Here is a 13,976-nt window from a genome sequence, read left to right as displayed (position 1 = left end):
AGTGAAAATGAACGGAATATAACCCGTTAATAGTTCAAATTGAAATTCAAAATTTATGTTTTAACTAAAATATGCCAATTGACATGTTATGCACATGTATATGAAATACAGCGACCGTTAGTTGAAATTTGGGATAAATAAAAGTTGTATGGCCTTTATAACTGGTAGTATTTTATTTTTAAAACAATAGACATATTTATGTATGCTAGATCATGACGCACATGCACTTAAATTCAATACAATACAATACATACATCGATGAAATTCAAAGTTTTGATAGGGTTCGGGTATCAGGCCGTTGTTTAACTATATAATTCACATATATTTCATTTCTTTTCTCAATATATTTATTTATGCGCCTGCAACTGCATCGTTAACTATTTCATAGTATACATATACATACATATATTTATGTATATCTATATGTGTGTACGTATGACGTTGACAAAACATCGACTAGAATATGCAAAAATCTCAAAAAATATAAAATAGAAAATATAAAAACAAAAAGAAAATAAACGAAAATATAACCAAAATCGAAAATCATAAATCGAAAATATTATGGCGTAAAGGAATACACATAGATACATATATATTTTGTTTTGAACTAATGCCCCCGCCTCAGACTGCCGCTGCAGCCCCTTCCACTAGGTTTGATCAATTATGTTATCAAGCGCGGCGCATGCAGCCCGTGCACATTCTCGATGGGCGGACAGTGGGTGGCGCCCGGCGGCCCCCAATCGTGCAGGCCGCGCGAATTGGCCAAACGATGCGTCAGCCGATGGGCGATGCTGAAGCCGCCGCTGCCCTCCAGCTGGGTGAGCACAATGATCACCTGCCTGCAATGGGTTACGATAATTAATATACGATAAACTAGTGCTCTAGTCGAGGTGGCACGCGTGAAAGATACCCTGTAATCAGCTGTGACGCGGCGCAAGAAACATTCATGGCAGTGGTTCGGTTCCGGCTCCGGAACTAGTGCCTGAAGGTTCGATGAACTAGAGTTTTCTGCTGTCATGAACACAGGTTCTGATTCGAACCGTGTTTTTTAATATATGTATATGTTTATATATAAATTTTTTAATATATATCCTATCAGTCAAGTTTTATAGTAAATATGGTTCCTCTTTGGTTCAAGTTCAGTTTTTCTTTGGGCTACTGATTCGGCTTCAAATCCAGAAAGTGAAAGAACTTGGGATTCTAGGTTAAAACCGAGTTGAATTCTTCATACAAATGTTGAGAAACTTCTATGTCTTGGGGCTAATCCAAATGATATCAGTAATAAAATATGTTGATCAAACGCGTCTATATACCAAACATCAAGAGAATGTGCTTCAATTATGATCGCAGGATTTGATTGGCGTACCAAATATAGCAGATTTAGCTCTTATAATTTCAAAGATATGATCTAGGAAATCTTTTGATGGGGTCTTTATATATTATATATTTAATATTATTCGAAGTTGGGCGAGAAATTTCATAAAATTAGGGTTTGTCTTAAAATCTTTTTCGTTTTTCACGAGGTTATCCTACAGAGGAGCAAAGATCTAATCGGATTAGTATGATATATTGCTGCTATAGGAACAATGGGTCGGAAATAGTTTAGTATTGAAAGCTCTAACGCATATGTGCTAGGTCTGTAGACAGGGTATTTAAACGTCGGCTTAGCTAAGCTATCTAATCCGTTCGGTTTTCACACATTCGCACTGGTTACAGGGTATATGATTGGGAGTCGGTTTTGCACCTACGCACCTTTGCAGCGGCGGCACGGAATCAACTGTTTTGAGCTCGCCGCGCGTCGATACCACATTGTAGCTCTCCTGGCAATCGCATTTCACATGTATCCACTTATTTTCATGGCGATTCTCCACCATAACCACCAGTCCAGCCCAGCCCTACGGACAGAGAGCGAGAGAGAGCGAGAGAGAGGGGATTAAAGTTAGAACATGGCTAGCGAATGGCTAGATGACATCCACCTTGGTCAAATAGTAGGCGGTCATGCCCTCGCGTCCCTCGTGCCGCTGGCCCTTGGTGAGGGTTAAACTGATGATGGCATCGGCGAGCAGATGGGGCGAGGGTGTTATTTGCTCGACCAGCAGCCGCTTGGAGCTGTGTATGGCCAGTATGCACTGCGGATATTGATGCGGATCCTCGATGCCCGTGTGCCAATGATTGAATGCCAAACAGACGAGCAAATAGATGTCCCGTTCGAGCATCTTGTGACAGCCAACAAAGCCGCGCACCTGCAAAACAAGCAAAAGTAAATACAAAAAAATAGCATGAATTGGGCTTGGAGCAGACGCTACCTGACGCTTGCTATGCTCGACCAGGCGTCCGATCTCTGGCGCCGCCGGCGAACGTGTGCGAAATATGACAACGCAGAGATCGAGCTGAGAGCGTTGCGACTTCTCCGAGTTGCGTTGGCCCTCCTGAAAGAGCGTAAATTCGGCCTCGGTGGGCTCCAGTACGGTGAGCAGCACGCACGAGATGGAGCATAGCGGCTGGAGTGTGCCCTGGAGACGCACCTCATTCCAGCCGGAGCGCACCTTGCAAATGTCAATGCAATCAAAATAGTTGAGCACATCCTCAAACGAGATCCAAAAGACGCCCTCGGAGGCGCCGTGCGGCATTAGAGCATCACGCAAATCATCTGTCCATAAGGCCGAATCATCCGACCAGTCGCCGCGCCACGAATAATGACCCCACGGATTGCGCAGCTTTAGCAAACGATGTCCCTGTATATCCTTAACATCGAGCACCGAATAGGCGTGCCGCGGCCGGAGACCCTTGTGCTGGTACTCCTCCTCGTCGACCTTCATGTTGCCGCCGCCACAGCTGGCGCCCATTAGGAAGCGTACACAGCGCGAACTTAGCAGCTGCGCCCAAATCAGATCCTTGTCCAGCTCATCCTCGCTGGGCATGGGCAACGAGCTGGCCTGCAACGGTATGCTCTCGCAGGGCGCACCGGTTAGCGTGGCCAGACCCTCAATGGCACGGCCCGAGACGAGAGCCTCATAGCAGCCATGTATTTTGGCCACCGCCTTCTCGATGAGCGGCACCCAGAGCTGTTTGCGCTTGGCCTGCGAGTAGACCAAATGTCCGCGCTTGTCGCACGGCAACAGATCATCGACCAGGACGGTCGTCCATTTGCCATCCTTGCAGAGACGCACCTGGTAGGCGCCCTGGGCGCATATCTCCTTGGTGACCAGCACCTCCTTGACCAAATCCTCCCGCTCGGCCAGCACGGCCAGAGCGCTGAGCAGCCAACAGTTGCCAAGCACACCCTGGCATATGTCCGAGGGCAGCGGTGTGCGGAAGACCGCCCATGGCGGATAGGCGCCGCCATCGCAGTTGATGTCGTGCGGTCGGCGCCACTGCACCACCGGATTGCCGCCATCGGCCACACTGCTGGCGGGATTATAGTACAAGCTCTTGGGCGCCGGCGGAAATGAATCATCCACGAACAGCTCGTTATTATCGCGGCAATATTGTATGATATTCTGCCATTTGGTCAACGCCTCCGTCTCCTCCAGCTGACGCAGATTCTCCATTAGTTTACTCTCCTGCCGGATTTCGGTGAGCGCAGCGGCACGCATCGATTTGCGGGCCAGAGCATCCGTGAGCACCGCATGGACCAGGCCGCGCGGACTGGAACAGATGTCGCAGACAACGGAAGCGGCACAGTTCTCATAGGTGCAGGCCGGGCACTGCCATTTCTTAACCGACCCGCTGGGCAGGATCAGCTGCTGCTGCTGCTGCTGCTGCTGTTGCAGATTATAGGAGGAACTGGCCGCCGAGGAGGGCATGGCCATTGATATATTGCGCGGCACTATGGAGCCGCCGGTGCTATGACGCTTGGGTATCGCACCCGAGGAGCTGCGCTGCTGCTGGAGCTGCAGCTGTTGGATAGCTGTCAAGACTGGGGCCACCGCCGCCGGCACGCCCACAGCCGCCGATCTGGGCGAGGGACTGCGCGAATTGCGATGCGCCACCGGCGGCAGCTGCAGCTGGGCCGTTGGCGTCGGCGTTGGCGTTGTGAGTTCACCAACCGTTTGACTGCTGACCGTCGTCGCTGTGTCCTGCTCCTCGTAGGACTGGCCATCGGGTCGCTCGCGCACCGAGTCCACCGGCAGCAGACGCATCGATTTGCAGGCACTGCACAAGCCAACCGACAGCGAATTCTTGAGCGTGCAATGGCTGCAGGTCCAGAACTCGCCCTTGCGCAACGTCATGTCCTCAATGGAGGAGATGCTCTTCAGCTTGGAACCGCCGCACACAATGCACGCCATCGCCGTCGAATAGTTGACCAGGGTGCACTTCTTGCATGTCCAGGGCTCATCGCTGCGCGGCTCCGCAGCAGCTGCAGCTACAAGTGGAAAAAAAAGGTTATATAAATTGTGGGTTTTTATAGCTAAATATATTAAATGGATTTTCCCGGAACAAATTATGACAAAAGATGACTAATTGTAAAAAAAATGCAGATGAAAGCTTTTGTGGTTTTGGGCTGAGCGTTGACCATCAATCTATCAATCAGTCAGTTGATGGTCTTCAGTCATTCTCATAGCCAGTAAATCATTCAGTCAATCATCCAGTTAGACAGACAGTCAATCAGGAAAACCTTTAGTCACTTAGTCGCACAATCAAGTTAGTCAGTCAATTATTTAATTAGTATGTCAATCAGCGAGGCAGTTGGTCAATCAGTCAGTGCGTTTATAGTCAATCATTCTCATAGTCAGTCAATTAGACAGTTAGTCAGACAGTTAGTCAGTCAGTAAATCAGTTAGTCAATCATTCAGTTAGTAAGACAGTCAATCCGGCAGACAGTTAGTCACTTAGTCGGGCAATCAATCACTGTCAATTAGTCAATCAATTATTTAGTTAGTATGTCAATCAGCCAGGCAGTTGGTTAATCAGTCAGTGCGTTTATAGTCAGTCAGCCAATTAGTCAGTTAGTCGGTCAGCCAGCCATTTAGTCAGTTAGCAATTAATTCAGTTCGTCTGTCAATCAATCAGACATTTCGTCTATTAGTTAAGCAGTCAGTCAGTCAATCAGTTAGCCAGTCCATCATTCTGTTCGTTATTCTTTCAGTCAGTTTGTGGTCAGACATTCTCAGTTAGTCACCCAGTTAGACAATCAGTCAGAAAGTTCACCAAGCAATCAGTCAGTCAGTCAATCTATTGGTCTGTCAATCAGCCAGTCAGTTTGTTAGTTAGTCATTCTCGTAGTCATTCAATCAACCAGCTAGTCAGTTAGTCAGTCAGTCAATCAGACAGACCAGCCTGACAGTTGGTTAATTAGTCAGTCATTCTCAATCAGCCAGTTCATCAGTCAATCAATCAGACAATTAGTCAGTCAGCCAGGCATGCAGTCAGGTCATTAGTCAGTGAGCCAGATAGTTAATCAGTCAGTTAGTCTTTCAATCAATCAGACAATTCGCCGATAAGTCAGGCTAAGAGTCAGCTAGTTAATCAGTTGAACAGTCAATCAGATAGTTAAACAGGCTTTCATTCAGTCAGTTGATTAGATAGTCAGTCAGTCAGTCAGTCAATCAATCAATCAGTCATTCATTCAGTTATATATACAGCTTAGGGACTTACTGGCTGCTGCTGCTGCGGCTGCTGGTGCTGGGGACTCAGCTGTTTGCTTGGTTAGTGTCTCGCACATCTCACAGGACTCGGACCAGAGACGATTGTAGGCATAGGAACATTTGCCGCATGTCCACATCTTGCGGCTGCCGTGCAGCAACATCGATTGCGGTTTATTATCGTTGCGCGCCGCTTGAGGAATGAGTCGATTGCTGGCCGGGATCGGTGCCAAAACAGCTGCTGCCTCATGCGAGCTGTTCGCAAGCGAGAGAGAAAGAGAGAGAGAGAGAGAGAAGGACACAGTGTATTAGAGCGAGAGGGAAGCAGAGCACACGCACAATTAAGTGCCAGGCAATTAAATTAAAAACCAAATAAAATTACAAAAATTACATTTAACAATGAGTAAAGCAAAAGAAGCGACTGCCGCTGTTGCCGCTGCTGCTGCCGCTGCTGTTAATTGCCTTTTAATTTGCAAAAATGAAAAACAGAAACAAAGCCTCGACAAACAATACACAACAAATTTGTTATCTTCGGCACACCGAAGTCACGGATACGCTTGCTCTCTAAATTGTGAGTCAGTCGCAATTAGAAAATGCGAAGCTGATAACAGCTGAGAATCTAGATACCCTGTGCACAGGTCTATCAAGGGGCATGCCAGCCTCAACTATCGTCATATTAATTGCTATTAATTAAACATGACAAAGCCTAAAATTAACTCTACTAATTAGTCTGTTCGATTAGCCTAAATAACAAGCTTTTAATTAAATAAAATGCACCTAATAAGCTGGGCGAAAAAGTCTTCTTTAGTAATTAGCTATTAGTTAATATGAACTACTAAGTGGCTTGCAAGTAAATTAATTGATTAATTTTTCAAATAATAAACATGAGTTACAAGACATTAATTACTTTAAATTACTTTGCTCAAGTAGTTCTCGTAGTAAAGTAATTAGCCTTAATAATTAGTATAAATATGATGCTTAGCCCTGGCAATTAACTAGTTGCACAGTTATCGTAATTAACCTGCGTTAATTTCTATTATTTATAATTACTTGAGTAATTAAACGAGCACTAAAGTAATTACTTAAAAACAGTTAGCCGGGTGAGTGAGAAACTACAATTACAAATAATAAAATTGCACCAGAACAAGTAATTGCAATGTTTAAATTAAATGATTTAAAAGTAATTAGAGGGCTCAGCCTTCGCAGCCTGCGGTTAGGGTATACGAAACAGTCAAGCGTGGCGCAAACAATAAACGAAATCAAGTTAACGCACATACACACAGATCAAGATATATATATATATGTATATATATATATATAAATGTATAAATGTATACGCGTTCGATGTATATGCACAATTGCGTATGAGTAAGCTCTGCGCAGTAATTAACAAACAGCAGAAAATTAGAAATATTAAAACAAAAGCGAATTGATAAGTTGTTGTTGTTGTTGCTGTTGTTGTTGGTGTTGCTGTTGTTGTTGTCAAGAGGTGTCAAATGTCGTTAGCTGTTGCTTGACAGCAACAACCGACAATAGTTGCTGTTGTTATTATTGCGTACATTTTCGATTCAGTTGTTTTGCGGGGTCCCTTCCACACCTTCGCGTAGATTGAATGCTCGGATGCGTGATAAAAATCAGTTGCTGTTGCAACAGTTGCTGCCGCTGCTGCAGCTGCTGTGCTGACGTCCGCTTCCATACTGCTAGCTTCATTGCCGCTGTTCTCGGTAGCTGCTGTTGCTGCTGCTCCTGCTGTTGCCGCTGCTGCTGCTGCTGCCTCGCTGCTATTTTCAAATATATCAAAGCTGCTGTTGTTGCTATGGCTACTGCTGTTGTTGTTGCCTAGCAGCAATGCTGCTGCTGCTGTTGTTGATGTTGTTGTGGATGATGAAGTCTCGTTGGTGAGCCTCTTTTTGTGCAGCTTGTGCTGTTTATTAACCTGCGCATAAATGGGTGCCATGGGCTCCGCCCTAAGCTGTTGCTGCTGCTGTTGTTGCTGCTGTGCAATGGCCACACATTCGTTTTCATAGAGCTGCTGATTTAGCTTGTTGCTGCAATTGTTGTTGCTGCTGCTGCTGTTGCTGCTGTTGTTGCTGCTGCTGTTGGCATTATTATTGTTGCTCGTTGTATCACAGTGCTGCATATTGGTATGACGATTGCTGCTGCTGCTGATGACGCGTGTCGCTGGCTCCGACCAATCATTGACAGCTATGAAAACGCCGTTGCGCGGTATAGTAAACTGTGAGGAGCTGCCGCCGCCGCCGCCGCTGCTGGCGGCGCATCCCCTGGTGTTGCTCATGTGTTGGGCGTTGTTGGGCTCCCGCTGCTTCGTGGGCTGCGGTTGGCGCATGGGCTTGGCAACAGCTGTTGGCGCTGTTGCTTTGGCTGATCTTGATAGCGTGGTTATGGTAAAGTTATATTTCTTCTTGGCACAACCGTCGCGCACTTTATTATTTAGATTCTTGTTGTTGTTGTTCTGCTTGCGGCGACAGAAGGTATCATTGGCAATGGCAAAGCGTGAATTGCTGCAGGCAATTGGCGCTGCAGCGGCTGCAACTGAAAAAGTGGACACAGATGAGGCATAATACTAGCTTGGATTCTAATCATGACTTACTGCTCTTGTGTGGCAACAAATGTTGCTGTTGCTGCTGTTGGTGCTGCTGTTGTTGCTGCTGTTGTTGCTGGTAGCCGAGCGAGGCTTCGTAGGGCAAATTGAATATGTCCTTGCCTAGATTGTTTACATAGCAAATGTGACAGCTGCGTGCCGAAGCGGAGGCGGAGGCGGAGGAGGAGGAGGATGAGGCGACGGCCGCTTGGGTAAGCACCGTGCTCTTATCTATGGAATTGCTCAGACTTTGCGTGCGTCTAAAGTAGGCGAAACGGCGCGATTTTAAATGACGCCGATTGGAATGTTGCTCCTCCGGCTGTTCCAGCTGCGAATGATGTAGTAATAGTGGCTCCTCCGGCGGCTGTGGCTCAACGCCGCTGCTGCTGCTGCTGTTGTTGACGCCGCCGCCAGCGACGCTGCTGCTGATGCTGCAACTGTTGTTTAGCTCCAGCTTCGCTGCAAGCGTGCCAGCTGTGGCTGTCGCCGCCTCATGACGTCGCGTGCATAGCGTCTCCTTGTAGATGGGCGCCAAATAGCTAACTGTATCGCAGATGACACAGTGCCATGTCACCGAATTGTTATCCGTATCGCAGGCGCGACAAATCCAGCGGCGATTCAGGGCCGGATTCGAAAAATGACGATATAGCTCTATCGAATTTTTTATATATTTGCGCGTCTCCTCGCAGTCAATGCAATTGGCTGGCAGATTTTGGCTATTGCGCTGCGGACGCTTCAAGCAGCCGCGCAGCAGCGACTTGTAAACGTGTCCTGGCTGCTGTTTTTGGTTGTTGTGCTCAGTTCTGGAAACAGAATGGAAACGGAAAACGTATGCATGGGCAATGGGAACAGTTAACGGTTAACGGACAGTTAACTGTAATAGTTGCTACTCGGACTGGAACTGGAACTCAAACTGAAACTGTAAAGGTTATTTCAATGTGGCCAAACCACCCAAATGGGTGGTTTTTTTTAATTTTTTTGTTGTTGCTTTTTTTCACTCCAAATTTGCAAATTTTTTTTTTATTTTTAATTTTTCTGTTGTGCTTTTTCACTTGCGATGCGCAGTAAGAAACAGCCAAAATTCGGAATCAATAAAATTGTAAACAAAGTTGCGTTTGTTTCGCATCGATTTTCCCCAAAAAACCAAAAAAAAAAAAACTTCTGTTTTTGACAGCTTTTTGTTGTTGCTGCAGTTGCTTCAATTGTTGTTGTTATTGTGTATACTCTGTGTACAATACCCAAACATACACGCACACACAGGCAGTTATACAGTGAGAGAGAGAGAGAGAGGGGGAGGGAGGGAGAAAGAGCGAGTGAACAAGAAAAGGACAAACACGCACGCACACGCACACATGCAATTTTGGTTTTGTTCGGTGTAACGGTAAACTCTGACTGGAGCTTTTGTGTGCACCCAAACACACACACACACACACACATACTAGTGTGTGCATATGCCAATATAAATGTATGTATGTATGCCTACCTGGTCACAGCTTTGTGCTTATCAACAATTGTCGCGACCTCCTCCTCATCACACTCGGCGGCCAGCTCCGTCGCCCCCGCCGCTGCCACTGCCACAGCAGAGCCTGCAACCAGGTTTTCGTGCTGTCGTTGCTGTTGCCGAGGTTGTTGTTGTTGCTGTTGCTGCTGTTGATGTATCCAAGTGCTTTGGTGTCGCGGCGGCTGGGATTGCGTTTGTGACGTTTGCTGATACAATGTTGCGGTAGGACTGGGGAATACCTTGCGCACGGTGCCACAGTTGAAGCATTTTAATGACTCGGTCGGATTGATGGTATTGCATTTGGTGCACGACCATTGCAGTACCGATGATATTGTGCCCATATTGCAGCCACTTGTATTAATACAATTGAAATTTCACATTCGACAAATCCGCACAATTCACGACAATGCTGTATGTGATGAGAGAGATAGAGATAGACAGAGAGAGAGAGAGAGGGGGGCCGGGGCCAGATGCTGATTGGTGGAAGGAAGTTTTGAAATTAACAGCAAGCCGTTGTTAATTGCATTTAACAGTCTCACGCCGCGCGCCCGATTTAATACTTTGAACTGTTGCACCACAACACATATTTAGTATATATTGTGGGCCAACCTTGTTGTAGATACAGATCCTTAAGCAACAATAATGCTAGCGCCAGCCAACCAACCAGCCAGCCCACCGAACCTACTGATGAGCGATAGTTTAGTGACAGTTGGATTGAGTCCTCGTGTAAGTCGTGCCAAACGTATATCGTATAAAATTGATAAGATTAATAGGCATTATTACCTTATGTGTCAACTAAAACCAAAAATAAGAAACAAATGATCTAAGAACGTAAGACAAACTGAGCAAAACGATTATTATAGCGCGATTTCTGCAAATGTGTATATTGTGCGGACACAGCTGTCTGTTAAAATATTTGCCATCTCTATGCATAGCAGTGTGTGACCGTAGAATGTAAAATTTGCACTTGTCGATAACGAGTACAATTACTCAAAGACACATTGATTTGGCGAAACGTATTTGATAAGGCGACAAAATTTGATCGTATCGATTAAATGTTATAGTAATAACATAACCATGAATAAAGCTCTTACTTAAATTGATGATTTGAGAGTGCGCCCAGTTTGGGTTTTTCTTAAAAGTCACATTCTCAAAATATTTCTGATTTTTGTGCTATTGTGTATTAGTATCGATAGCGCTGGTATCTTTAAATACCAAGTATCGATACTTTAACGATATTCGTACCCCTCGTGCAACAGTTATTGAGTGGCCTCAACGTGTTTTGCTTCCAAACAACTCAAAATAGACTGCGCCATGCAAAAGCAAAAGGGCAAAGGTCCTGGAAGACCAGGACCCCGGCCGCCGCCCAAGCAGGGCACCAACCACAAGCCGAACAAACAGCACAATCAGAAACGGGCCAAGGAGCTGTCACGCTCCAAATTGGCCGCAACCGAAACGGAAATCCAGGAGCTGCGTGCCAAGTACGATGAAATTGATGCAAACAGCATCGAAAGATTTGCACAATTCCCGCTGTCGCAGAAAACGCAAAAGGCACTAGCCGAATTCAAGTACACAACGCCCACAGAAGTGCAGCGCCAGAGCATTGGACATGCGCTGCAGGGCAAGGATGTGCTTGGTGCTGCCATAACCGGCAGCGGCAAAACGTTGGCCTTTCTCATACCCGTAAGTGCGGCCGGGCCTAAACCAATTTGATAACTTCTAAACTCATTTGCACAGGTCCTGGAGCATCTGTATATGAACAAATGGTCACGCTCGGATGGTGTGGGCGCCATCATCATATCGCCAACGCGCGAACTGGCCTACCAAATATTCGAGACGCTGAAGAAGGTCGGCAAGCATCACGACTTCTCAGCGGGTCTCATTATTGGCGGCAAGAATCTAAAGTTTGAGCGCACGCGCATGGATCAGTGCAATATACTGATATGTACACCGGGTCGTCTGCTGCAGCATATGGACGAGAATCCGCTGTTTAATACGACCACCATGGAAGTGTTGGTGCTGGACGAGGCGGATCGCTGCCTGGACATGGGCTTTCAGAAGACACTCAACTCGATTATTGAGAACTTTCCGCCCGATCGTCAAACATTGTTGTTCTCGGCAACGCAAACGAATACGCTGGAGGATCTGGAGCGACTCAATCTGAAGGATCCCGTATATGTTGGCTATGGAGCAGCTAAGCCCACGGCTGGTGACACAAAATCTGGCGCGTCGTCGGCGGTTTTGGCCTTGCCCGAGCTGCTGCAGCAGAGCTATGTGGTGCTGCCGCTGGAGGAGAAAATAACCATGCTCTGGTCGTTCATCAAGAATCATCTGAAGCAGAAGATTATTGTGTTTGTGTCCAGCTGCAAGCAAGCCAAATATCTGTACGAAATATTTTGTAAATTGCGTCCAGGCGTTGGCCTCCTCGCGCTCTATGGCACCCTGCATCAGGATCGACGCATTGCCATTTACGAGGACTTTCTGCGCAAGAGCCATGTGGTCATGTTTGCCACAGATGTGGCATCACGTGGCCTAGACTTTCCGGCGGTCAACTGGGTGCTGCAGCTCGACTGTCCCGAGGATGTGTCCCAGTACATCCATCGAGCGGGTCGCTCGGCGCGCAACAAGGCACGCGGGGAATGCCTTCTGGTGCTAACGCCCAGTGAGGAGGACTACATGATTGGTACGTTGCGCGAACAGCTGAATGTGGAAATACGCTGTGTGCACATCGATCCCAAGAAGCTATTCTCGCCGCGCGTCAAAATCGAGGCGTTCCTAGCCCAATTTCCGGAGTTGCGCGCCTCAGCACAGCGCGCTTTTCTCGCCTATCTAAAATCTGTGTTCCTTATGCGCAACAAGCGGCTCTTCAATGTGCTCAGCCTCGATCTGGATGCCTATGCGCAGTCGCTGGGCTTGGCGGTCACGCCCCGTGTGCCCTTCATTGAGAAACTCAAGTGGCGACAGAAGCAACAGGCGGCACAGCCGGATCAGCCGGAGCCGGAGCTGAAGGCCCCATCAACAAGCTTTGGTGGTGGCGATGAAGAGGAGGAAGAGGAAGCGGACGATTTTATTAAGATCAAACGACGGGATCATGATGTTGAGGGTGCAGCTGTCGACCTGAAGCCACCGGGCGCAAAGGCAGAGGAGCAGGAGTCAGAGGAGCCGCTGGTGGTGCCCAAGCGCGAGAAGCTGGTGACCAAAGCAGCGCTGGCCAAGAAGGCAATCAAGAAGAACCTACAAGTCAATTCCAAGCTCAAGTTCGATGAGGATGGCCAAACGCTGGCCGACGAGCGCAATCAAATGAAGGCGCTGACAGCCAGAGAGCAGAAGCAGCACCAGCAGAAGCAAAAGGACGACGATGGCGGCATCAATCTAATGCTATCCAAGGCGCTGCTCAATGAGGAGGATCAATATGATAAGCAGCGTTTCCGTGAGCTGGTCAAGAAGCGGCACAAGCTGCAGCGCGAAAAGCTACGCAAAAAGGCGGAGCGACAGCACAGCGACGAGGAGGATGAGGACGAAGATGATGAAGACCAGCAGCAGCAGCAGCAACAGGATGAAATGGAAAGCGAGAGCGAGCAGTCTGTGGATTTGTCCTGGCTGCCAGATCCGGATAAGGTGTATAAAAAAAGAGGAAATGATGACGAGGACGAAGAGCAGCAGATGGATGACGATGATGAGGATGAAGATGACGCTGACGATGACGATGACGATGATGAGCCAGCCTTTAAGAAGTCCAGGATAACAGACAAGCTAACGCTGCTGGACACCGAGGCCATAGCGGCCAATTTGCTGGCCAGCTAAGCATCATTATAGTTGAAAATCCTTAACAGAAATCTATTTAATAAATGAAAACAACAAATGTAAATGCTTCACAAATATTTGGAAAATGCCCACAAATTTATTTTGCACTCCATAGCCTGACATATAGCTGCATATATATGTGCATATATATACATTAATAAATATATGTATATATATACATACATCTATGCCTGAGAGAGAGAGAGAGAGAGAGAGCGAGAGAGTGTGTGTTATATATGGGAGCGCTCGGTTCGGGAAGAGGGTGGAAGAGGGGGGGCGTTTTGGGGGCATGGCGAGTATGGTTTTTTTTTTTCGTTTTTTTCTTTTCTGGGGGGCATAAAATTTGCTTTTAAAAATATTACACATCACGTCAAATTACATTTTTGTTGAGACATATTTGCATTTTTTTGTTTTTCGTTTCGGTTTTTGTTTCTTTTTAGGCGTATATAAATAAATGCATACACATATATACCGTTAATTCTGC

The 13,976-nt window shown here is 46.8% G+C and overlaps 2 protein-coding genes across 4 annotated transcripts; one reads left to right on the top strand and one right to left on the bottom strand.

The window, feature by feature from the left end:
- Nucleotides 1–153: 153 nt before the first annotated feature.
- sol (small optic lobes) lies at nt 154–10,388 on the bottom strand. 3 transcript variants are annotated; one of them, XM_064682811.1, is made up of 9 exons: nt 10,298–10,320; nt 9,671–10,097; nt 8,197–8,990; nt 7,145–8,138; nt 5,599–5,840; nt 2,307–4,366; nt 1,977–2,243; nt 1,753–1,895; nt 154–839 (listed from the first exon to the last, which is right to left on the bottom strand). In XM_064682811.1, exons 2-9 carry the CDS (start codon nt 10,027–10,029, stop codon nt 662–664), a joined length of 5,037 nt encoding a protein of 1,678 aa, XP_064538881.1. In that variant the 5' UTR covers nt 10,030–10,097; nt 10,298–10,320; the 3' UTR covers nt 154–661. The 3 variants fall into 3 exon arrangements, with proteins under 3 accessions (XP_064538881.1, XP_064538879.1, XP_064538882.1); XM_064682809.1 differs by having other exon boundaries at nt 9,671–10,388; XM_064682812.1 differs by lacking the exons at nt 7,145–8,138; nt 8,197–8,990 and having other exon boundaries at nt 9,671–10,384.
- A 509-nt stretch (nt 10,389–10,897) lies between these two features.
- On the top strand, nt 10,898–13,569 carry LOC135428707 (probable ATP-dependent RNA helicase DDX10). Its single transcript, XM_064682796.1, has 2 exons — nt 10,898–11,371; nt 11,426–13,569. Exons 1-2 carry the CDS (start codon nt 11,003–11,005, stop codon nt 13,490–13,492), a joined length of 2,436 nt encoding a protein of 811 aa, XP_064538866.1. The 5' UTR covers nt 10,898–11,002; the 3' UTR covers nt 13,493–13,569.
- Nucleotides 13,570–13,976: the final 407 nt, after the last annotated feature.

The sequence above is a fragment of the Drosophila montana genome, unplaced genomic scaffold (assembly GCF_035044405.1).
Source record: "Drosophila montana isolate Dmon_TW-CO22-7 unplaced genomic scaffold, ASM3504440v1 contig_2496_1, whole genome shotgun sequence".
Classification (NCBI taxonomy): Eukaryota; Metazoa; Arthropoda; class Insecta; order Diptera; family Drosophilidae; genus Drosophila; species Drosophila montana.
The sequence above is the reverse complement of the archived record's forward strand: the minus strand, read 5'-3'. Positions and strand labels throughout refer to the sequence as shown.

What these genes read in the sequence shown, in the direction of transcription:
- sol (XM_064682809.1), bottom strand. Translation starts at nt 10,029, where the DNA reads ATGGGCACAATATCATCGGTACTGCAATGGTCGTGCACCAAATGCAAT. An exon ending in AGCCGCAGCAGCAGCAGCCA is followed by an intron (nt 4,367 to 5,598) that starts GTAAGTCCCTAA and finishes TTCCACTTGTAG; the next exon opens with CTGCAGCTGCTGCGGAGCCG. An exon ending in CCGCCTACTATTTGACCAAG is followed by an intron (nt 1,896 to 1,976) that starts GTGGATGTCATC and finishes CTCTGTCCGTAG; the next exon opens with GGCTGGGCTGGACTGGTGGT.
- LOC135428707 (XM_064682796.1), top strand. Translation starts at nt 11,003, where the DNA reads ATGCAAAAGCAAAAGGGCAAAGGTCCTGGAAGACCAGGACCCCGGCCG. An exon ending in CGTTGGCCTTTCTCATACCC is followed by an intron (nt 11,372 to 11,425) that starts GTAAGTGCGGCC and finishes TCATTTGCACAG; the next exon opens with GTCCTGGAGCATCTGTATAT.